This window comes from Temnothorax curvispinosus, unplaced genomic scaffold, assembly GCF_003070985.1.
Source record: "Temnothorax curvispinosus isolate PA1 unplaced genomic scaffold, ASM307098v1 QBEX01007794.1, whole genome shotgun sequence".
NCBI classification, from domain to species: Eukaryota; Metazoa; Arthropoda; class Insecta; order Hymenoptera; family Formicidae; genus Temnothorax; species Temnothorax curvispinosus.
The window spans coordinates 109,867-118,620 of NW_020217574.1; the positions used below are offsets into that span (position 1 = coordinate 109,867).

An 8,754-nucleotide genomic window follows, 5' to 3' on the forward strand; every position below is an offset into this window, starting at 1 on the left:
TATAAAGACTTGGCGGCCGATCGGGATAGAAACCAGATATCGTCATGTGGCAGTATCGGACGATCGGCCTTTTGGCCTTATTATTTGCAGCATGTGTCCAAGCACGAGGTAAGTTGCTTTCGTCTTGTAACATCAACTTGTCATCATCAACAGTCTCATTTTTTATACTAATTATTGTAAGATATATTTCGCTTCCATTATCGTTCTTACTGTTTTAATGAGAAATAGTGTATTGTTATAAAATAAAAAGTAGGACTAGTTAGTGTAGTTGTTAGAGAAAAAGAAACTTTCTTGTCAGGAATATATAAAAGAAAAAAAGCTTAAATATATATTTAAGTGTATCATTTCTCATCCTAACATAAAAATTTAATGTGTGTGTGTGTTCAATGCAGCATATATTATACTTATATTTTATTTTACATAACAAAAAAAAAGAGAAAAATCTTAAACAGTAAAATAATAAATAATACGATGTACGTATTATTCTGATTTAAAATTGATATTTAGAATCCATAAGATATAATACGCAAATGTCAATTTATGTTTCCAAGATTTTACCATTAGTGAGACTACGATAATCTTTTCATGACGTAACATTCATAAATATAAGTAAATGTGTAATGCGTGTCTTCCATTCTGCGACATCAGCTTTACGATTGCTTTTTGATCGTAGAAAGCGTATATAAAAACACGAAGCGGTCGCAAGTTTTAGATTTTTTCTGAAAAATCGATAACAAATCTTTATTATAAATACGAAATTTGTTGCAGTCGTATGTAGATAATTGAGTTTGAACTTGAACTCTGATCTAAGATAATTGAACATTTCTCTTAAATGTATTTTAATTTCTTGTAGGCATTAAAACAGTTATACATCTTTGGTCTATAATATGAAGAAGGAAGATTTATAAAAAAAATATGAATATTTTTTAGGTACATGTAATTCTGAGTGTTTGTGATTAATTATTAGAAATTATTTTTTCAGTGATTCTTTTGCTTTAAGTTAAGTTTAACTTACAATTAGTTATAAGGAAACAATCTTTTTAATTTGTTGCAGAAGTCGAATTATTGCGTTCGAGGCGTTATAGCGGAGGTTTATCTTCTAGCAGCGCTAGCAGTTCGGCCAGCGCAGGTTCATTTGGTGGTAGCAGTTACTCTAAATCTAATGCTCAAGCTATCGGCAGTGCTTCAGCAGGTGGACAATCCTCGGCTCTGACAGATGGATACGGAGGCGGTGGTCATGGTGGTTATGGAGGCGGTGGCAGCGGCGGATATGGTGGCGGTAGTCACGGGGGTGGACATGGCGGACTCGGGGGTGGCCATGGTGGTTACGGCGATAGTGGCGGCGGTTTAGGCGGTGGCCACGGTGGTTTTGGAGGTGGTAGCAGCGGTGGCCACGGTGGTTTTGGAGGCGGTAGCGGCGGTGGACACGGTGGATTCGGAGGCGGTGGCCACAGCGGAGGTGGTCACGGCGGATACGGAGACGGAGGTAGTCACGGCGGATACGGAGACGGCGGTAGCCATGGAGGATTCGGAAGTGGCGGTAGTCATGGTGGATATGGAAGTGGCAGTGACGGACACGGAGGCGGATACGGAGGTGGTGGACACGGAGGTGGCGGCGGATATGGAGGTGGCGGACATGGAGGTGGCGGTGGATTTGGCGGTGGACACGGCGGTAGCGGTGGATATGGTAATTAATCTTTATTTTAATTAATTTTGAACAATTTAATCAAGAATAATAATTTGTTTTATTATAACCTATCAAATATTTTATTTATATACTTTATTTAGTATTAATATTTTGCAAATTTTTTCAGGACTCGGAGGCTATCCTGGTAAGTTCAAAATAAAAGAATTTAAATTTCATGTATATAGAGAATGATACGTGTAATAATAATTAGAAGTTAATACTTACAATTAGTAATATTTTAAATTTATATTAGCTTCGCTTTTTTTTGCATCCTAATTTAGTAGAGTAGAGTAGCACGTAAAAAAATACACTAAAAAAATTATGTAGTCTGAAAGTTAACACAGAAATAAGTATAAGCGGTTACAGTCACGCATAACTAATTAGAATTTATTAACCCTTTTTATAGAATATAAATATGCAAATGCTAAATAGAGAGATAATATTAAAAGAGATATAATAATATAACAAAGATAATATCAAAGACTTGGTGTAGTTATTTTAAAATAAATGCTTTTTTTCACAGCTTTTGCTAATATAACAAAAATAATAACTTCTCACAATCTAGTAGGAACCTTTTAATATAGAAAGTTTTTATACACTATACACATTTTTAGATGGCCAGGGTGGTGATGGAGGCGGAGTTGGTAAAATTAGTGGAAGTTTGGGAGGTGGTTATGGTGGGTCTAGCGCCGGCGGCTACGGTGGAAGTAGCGCCGGTGCTGGCAGTCATGTAGGAAGTGGCTCCGGAGGTCACGGGAGTAGCCTCGGAGGATATGGTGATGGTATCTCTAGCGGTGGTGGTTATGGCGGAACAAGTTCTAGTGCAGGTGCAGGTGGTTACGGGGGTAGTGGTAGTATCGGGGGTTTCGGTGGAAGTGGCCATGGCACCGCGGGTGGTTACGGTGGTGCCGGCGCGGGCAGTGCCGGCGCGGGCAGTGCCGGCGCGGGCGGTTCGGGCAGCGGTTTTGGAGGTAGTAGTAAGTCAACATTAGAAAAAATATATAACTGTTTATGCCAGTAGAATTTTTGTAATTAAAATACGAAATATTTCTCTTTTTTAAATTATATATTTTCGTTATTTTATTATAGACCTGTCCAATATAATTCTGAAAACTTAGATTATTTTATTTTTGGACCTCCATATTTTTTTCGAGTTTTGAGACAATTCTATGTAAATTTGACATAAACAGTGATGGCAATCTTGGAAAAAGTATATTGAAAAATTAAGCTAATGCTGATGCTGGTAAATTAGGTGGAGGAGGATTTGGCGGAGGACTTGGACTTGGCGGTGGATATGAAGGAGGTTCAGGTGGACATGGAGGAGGTTTAAGCGGTGGATATGGAGGAGGTTTAGGTGGACATGGAGGAGGATTAGTCGCTGGACATGGCGGAAGTGGAGGTTAAATGATTAGAATAAAAATTTAATATCAATTTAGACGATGTTAATCGTTAGAGATGGATTTGATCATGTTGTAGTCTCATGTCTTAGGTGGATGTGCTAGTGGAGGATGCGGTATTGGCCACGGGGGTGGTAGTGCTAATGCCCAAGCTAGTGCAAGCGCCAATGCCGGTGCTGGAAGTCACGGGGGAGGATATGGAGGTCACACGGGTCTTGGCGGTCACGGACCGGGAGTAGAGTATGTATTGCTAACAAACTATACATAAGTATATACTATATTTAAGGAATATTTCATTAATTTCTAATTTCACTTGCCTATAACTCGAAAACGATTTATGTTGATATCTCGATTTTTTTCATAAAAAATCGTAAAATAAGACTGAAGAAAATATCGATTTCCAATTTGACAATCTGTCATTGAGATTAGTATCTCGGGTTTGGGGGCCCCGAATATTGCGAGAAAGATAATTACAATTAATGATTCGACAATCGTGTAATGATATCAGAACTTTGTATGCGGTGAATCAGTCCGCTTAGAGTTTTCCCAACAGTGAAGATTTCAAGGTGAACAGGTTTCTTATTGTGAAACCGAATGTTTCCGTAACCTACGGTTGATTATGGAAATCGGCAAGACATGGTAATTTATTGAGCAAATATTGATGAGGCATAAAGTCGACAAAAGCGAGTTCAAATAGCAAATGCTAATCACTATTTTTTTAAAGCACTTTATGCACACAGACTTTTCAATATTAAAAAGTTTGTCCATTTCGATGATTTAAAAAAGTGTTGCCTTTTTTTTTCTATAAAACTAATCTTACTGCAACTATTAGAAAGTAAAAAAAGTGTTAAAAAGAAGAAACATGCTTGGAGTTGTCATTCAAAAATTTAGAAGTGCTTATTATGTGAAATAAATTCTCATTTCAAGTCAATTCTCATCTTTATAATACACATTAACTTTTTGATAATCGTTCGATTTTATTTGTAGTCTATTCTCCCGCATCGGTGACACCGACGAAGGCACGAGCCAGAGCGGTACCGTCGAAGGTGCCAAAGGAGTTTACAGCAGCAGCGCGGCGAACATAGACGGTAGCGGTAAAGGTGCTTACTCCGTTAAAGCCGGTAAAATTCCGGCGTAAACCGCGCCTAACTTTTACATCGATTTCGGAAATTGGTTGTTGCTCCGCTAGATAGAGATCTTCTCGACGACTGGAGATGCATAGCTGTGATTACAAACCTATTTCGATATAAACGTAATACAACAACTCAAGGTCTACGATTTATTTATTTCCTGAGCGTCGAGCGTGTTGTGACGTCTAAAGTAAATCCATGGAATTATATAACATTCTCCTGAATGTTTGATTGATGTATCCTGGTCCCAATCAAAGGAAAAACATTATTCTGCGTTCGGCAATTAACGCTGCGACCAATGTCCGAACGACGTAGGAAATACTTCCGACCATTTATCATCGTATTTCTAAATGACTTGGAAAATCTCTTGAAGTGATGTCAAATTAAAGTGTATTAGAGAATTTGAGTCGCCAGTGAATAATTAAAATTAACAGAGATATTGCGAGCGACCTAACTGGCCAAATTTTATTGATTTACAACGCTGCGTTTCGACCGTGGATCCGGTCCTTTTCAAGCGATCTCTCACAAATATATTCGTCAGGCATAATGCCCTAACTGGGCAGACTAAGAGACATTTGTGCACGCGCCTCAGGGAACACCAGGGCGATATCAGAAAGCACAGTAGTAATCATTCCGTAGTGAGCGAACACAGAATGTCTTATGGGCATGATTTTGACTGGGGGAAGCCAGAAATATTACACCAAGAAAGACATACTAGAAAGAGGGAATTAGCGGAGATGTTTTTTATTAAAAAATTTGACGGCACTATCAATTTACAAAAAGACACGGAGAATCTTAACGTTCTCTACGAACATATCATAAAAGAATTATAACTCCTTCCCCTTCTTCGCTACTTCCCTCTCTACGTCCTAGCTTATTACTATACGGCAACTGTTTGTTTTTATATTGTCAAGTTCGTCAGTCTAAATTTTACCACCGCACGGCTCTGACATGACACAAACATCTAACAAAGTATGCCGTTTAACGAATATTTTATATTGTATTGTTTGATCCTGACGCACAAATATGTAAGTTTCTAATTGTATAATTACGGATTTTTGATTGTCTTTTACTTATTGCGAAGTACTGAAATATGTTGTTTAGTTTCTAGATTCGGCGTAGTTAGGGCATTATGCCTGACGAATATATTTGTGAGAGATCGCTTGAAAAGGACCGGATCCACGGTCGAAACGTAGCGTTGTAAATCAATAAAATTTGGCCAGTTAGGTCGCTCGCAATATCTCTGTTAATTCAAATTAAAATGATTTGTTTCTTGATTATTTACTTTCAGCAATGAAAAAGTACAATTTATTTTCGTACCTTATTTAAAATATATACGATTCAATAATATATTATATGTATATGTTATTGTTCCGTTCAGAAATTAGCAACTACGACGTTTTTAGTTTTTATAATCATAAAAATTGCATTTCTATTGAGTTTTCTGCTTCTATTTCTAATTAATTATAGTCAATTGAATCTTAAATCATTTAATCGTCTAGCGTTTTAAAAAGATAAAATTTCTCGATAAAGATATGAATATGACGAATCATCATAAGTACTGATTACGTAAAATCATAACGCCTGTTATGTTGTCTCGCTATTTAATAAGAGAAGCCTTCACTGGCGCACCGTATGTACAATTGCGCACCGTACAATCGCGCACCGTTCAATCGCGCACCGTTCAATCGCGCACCGTACAATCGCGCACCGTACAATCGCGCACCGTTACAATCGCGCACCGTTACAATCGCGCACCGTTACAATCGCACACCGTACAATCGCGCACCGTTTAATCGCGCACAGTTAGATCAAGCGTATCTTAAATATTCATACGTTATGACTGGATACATCTGAGAAACGGCAATGAAGTTTAAGGCAAAACTGGAGAATAATATAATGTAATTATTAATAATTATATTATATCGTTCCGTATAAGTTTGCCTTGCATACCACCGTTTTGACAGATTTACTACCCTAAGAGCAAAAAGTCGACTTTAAGTCGACTTGAAGTCGACTTCCCGTCATGACGGAAAGTCGACTTCCCGCCAACTTTTAAAGTCGATAAAATAAACCGCCGCCGCGTACGTCTGGAGGTCGGTTGTGTATCTTGAAATGAGGTAAAAATGACAAAAGTTAACAGATTTTATTAGATTCTGATAAGTAAAATCGTAGATACGCTAATGAATTTTTTCACTTTTGTAATTTTTACCTCATTATTTCAAGATACACAATCGACCCTTTGCTGGAAGGCTAAAACTGATGCATTTCGATTTTTTTTCATATATAAAATAATTTAATTATCTAAAAAACTGTATAATTACAATCCTAATGTTTTATTCTTAATTACAAAGGCGGCCATTGTGTGCCGTCATATCTGTGCCACTTCTGCGTGCGCGGATTCCGGCAGCCACTTCTTGTAAGCTGACAACAGAACTAAAATTATAAATATATAATATCCACAGACTTTTATACTAGACCATTAACATCTATGGACGCACTGCCGAAAAGCTGATGCGAGTGCGAGGTGCAAGTGTTAGTGAAAGGTGCGGCCATATTGAATTAACAATAAGTCACTATCGGGTGTTCAGTTGCTCATGATGTGCGTTTATCTGCATTCGTTATTACAGTACATAACGAAGCAGGCGAATGTTTTTGTGTTAAATATTGGTACATGTTATCAATAAGTTTGTAAGTCATGCCTTCAACGTGTAGCTACTTGAATGCCGAAATCGAACCACTACTCCTGTAGTATTAAACCCTTTCTTTTGGACATTCTGTATATGCCAGACTATTGTATAGAAATCTTGTATAAAACTACTTGTATAGAATCTGTAGTATAGCATATCTTGACTAAAATCAACATGGTGGCAAGAATCACGGCCGAGATGCCTGTCAGCGGTCTAGTATTGTATAGAAGTCTACTCGATGATAATATCTAAATATTATTTTATAAATTAAAATCTCACATTTTTCATCCAAACCCCAGATTTCTAGCAGTTTGTATTTGGACACGACTCCCTGCGACTGCAACGTTTGTACTATTGCTTGAGTGCGTGGTATCAACCTGAAAAAATCGTATTGAATTGATGTAATCTATTCGATGAATCAACGTGAAATCGAAAGGAGATAGAATAACGATTTACCTGGCCCATGACTTGGTGATGCTCCCAGGTGTCGTCAGCAACGACGGAACAAATCGTTTCAGCTTAGGGTACACTTGACCCTCCAAGAAGAAATACGCGAACCACTTTACACCGTCCACAGATGCTCTATATCCATCGATGGTAGTCCCCATCCGGCCTTTCCAAATGTACCAGACACGCGGCAAATGATCTTCCCGGTTCCTTGATTATATCTATAAATGAGAATAATATTCGATCATAATGAAGATTAATATCTTTATAAATAAATAGGGAAAACATTATAAAGCAACAGACATTAGAAATTACATCAACTGACCAAAACCATGGTCAAAATTAATAATGTCTCGATGATTGATCCGAAAAAGTGCTGTGTGAACCCGACAAACCAAGTTGGCTCACAGTTTTTCAATGTTCATATCGAAAAGACGTTATATATTGCCAGTCACGGTCGATTTAAATTACTTTAATTGTTATAAAGCAACAATTGTGATAAAAATACCTTGGCGGTGGATCAACCAATGATTCACTAAGATGGCATAGCGTGGAAGCAAATTTCGGCAATCATTCGGGTTTTATCGCCGTGACACCTCGCATATACATCTTATTCGTTTCGTACACCTCTTTATAAACCACCTATTCCGGACTGATTTTCCGTAGAACGCACGAAGAATGCATGAACCAGGTTCCTCCATTTCTGATGGTGTTCTGAAAGATGGTTCAGAATAGAGAGGTCGCATTCAATAGGTCTTAATTATCGATGATAATTAATAACACACCATACCTAACCTCTAAAGCATATTTCCACTTGGCCTTATCCTGATCCTCTTTTAGATCCGCCATACCTGCAAGAACTATCTGGCGCAGCAATTTCGCTTCCATGTCGGTTGGTAACGGCATTCTGTAACAATTCTTGTTGTAGACAATGTAGACAACCGTCTTAAACATATTGCAACATACATACAGTCAAATTCCAGTATTCTGATCTAATCGAGGAAGCCAACGGGAAGACAATGATGACGACGACGACGACGTTTCGTGGCGGTGGTTGATAGCGCGGCGCTTTTCGACGTCTTATCGTGTCCTGTCTCGCGGCATGTATTCCTTGCACTCGCGTAAACATTAATTTTCTCCTCCAGCCTCCTCGAGATTCGCCGCCATATTGATGACGCGCCGCTTGACTGCTTTCCGTCTTTTTATAGGGTGTTTACGATAACTAATCGGATCGCTGATCGGACTGAGCAGTGGCACTCAACCGCTAGACTTTTAAATTTCCCCAGACTAATCCGGATCAGTGATCCCTGTCTCACAGCAGCACAGCACTGATCCCGCATGGTGGAAGAAAGTTGACGGAGAAATTATAATTTTATTGAAAGGTAATTCCAGGTAATCCTTTT

At 38.3% G+C, this 8,754-nt stretch overlaps 2 protein-coding genes across 6 annotated transcripts; one reads left to right on the forward strand and one right to left on the reverse strand.

Annotated features, from left to right (window-relative positions):
* Positions 1 to 4,353, forward strand: LOC112457506 (glycine-rich cell wall structural protein-like). Of its 3 annotated transcripts, none has more exons than XM_025020624.1 (7): positions 1 to 108; positions 1,055 to 1,687; positions 1,815 to 1,832; positions 2,302 to 2,664; positions 2,940 to 3,086; positions 3,177 to 3,324; positions 4,072 to 4,353. In XM_025020624.1, exons 1-7 carry the CDS (start codon positions 45 to 47, stop codon positions 4,220 to 4,222), a joined length of 1,524 nt encoding a protein of 507 aa, XP_024876392.1. In that variant the 5' UTR covers positions 1 to 44; the 3' UTR covers positions 4,223 to 4,353. The 3 variants fall into 3 exon arrangements, with proteins under 3 accessions (XP_024876392.1, XP_024876393.1, XP_024876395.1); XM_025020625.1 differs by having other exon boundaries at positions 2,302 to 2,658; XM_025020627.1 differs by lacking the exon at positions 2,302 to 2,664.
* A 1,602-nt stretch (positions 4,354 to 5,955) lies between these two features.
* LOC112457507 (probable ATP-dependent RNA helicase DHX37) lies at positions 5,956 to 8,537 on the reverse strand. Of its 3 annotated transcripts, none has more exons than XM_025020629.1 (6): positions 8,322 to 8,537; positions 8,142 to 8,258; positions 7,860 to 8,065; positions 7,361 to 7,572; positions 7,184 to 7,281; positions 5,956 to 6,647 (listed from the first exon to the last, which is right to left on the reverse strand). In XM_025020629.1, exons 4-6 carry the CDS (start codon positions 7,510 to 7,512, stop codon positions 6,586 to 6,588), a joined length of 312 nt encoding a protein of 103 aa, XP_024876397.1. In that variant the 5' UTR covers positions 7,513 to 7,572; positions 7,860 to 8,065; positions 8,142 to 8,258; positions 8,322 to 8,537; the 3' UTR covers positions 5,956 to 6,585. The 3 variants fall into 3 exon arrangements, with proteins under 3 accessions (XP_024876397.1, XP_024876398.1, XP_024876396.1); XM_025020630.1 differs by having other exon boundaries at positions 5,957 to 6,638; XM_025020628.1 differs by having other exon boundaries at positions 5,959 to 6,650; positions 8,322 to 8,535.
* Positions 8,538 to 8,754: the final 217 nt, after the last annotated feature.

Coding starts and splice junctions, on each gene's coding strand:
- LOC112457506 (XM_025020624.1), top strand. CDS start 45: ATGTGGCAGTATCGGACGATCGGCCTTTTGGCCTTATTATTTGCAGCA. Junction 2,665..2,939: donor CAGCGGTTTTGGAGGTAGTA/GTAAGTCAACAT, acceptor CTGGTAAATTAG/GTGGAGGAGGATTTGGCGGA. Junction 3,087..3,176: donor TGGACATGGCGGAAGTGGAG/GTTAAATGATTA, acceptor CTCATGTCTTAG/GTGGATGTGCTAGTGGAGGA.
- LOC112457507 (XM_025020628.1), bottom strand. CDS start 7,512: ATGGGGACTACCATCGATGGATATAGAGCATCTGTGGACGGTGTAAAG. Junction 7,282..7,360: donor ATCACCAAGTCATGGGCCAG/GTAAATCGTTAT, acceptor CGATTTTTTCAG/GTTGATACCACGCACTCAAG. Junction 6,651..7,183: donor CTGGGGTTTGGATGAAAAAT/GTGAGATTTTAA, acceptor TTATAATTTTAG/TTCTGTTGTCAGCTTACAAG.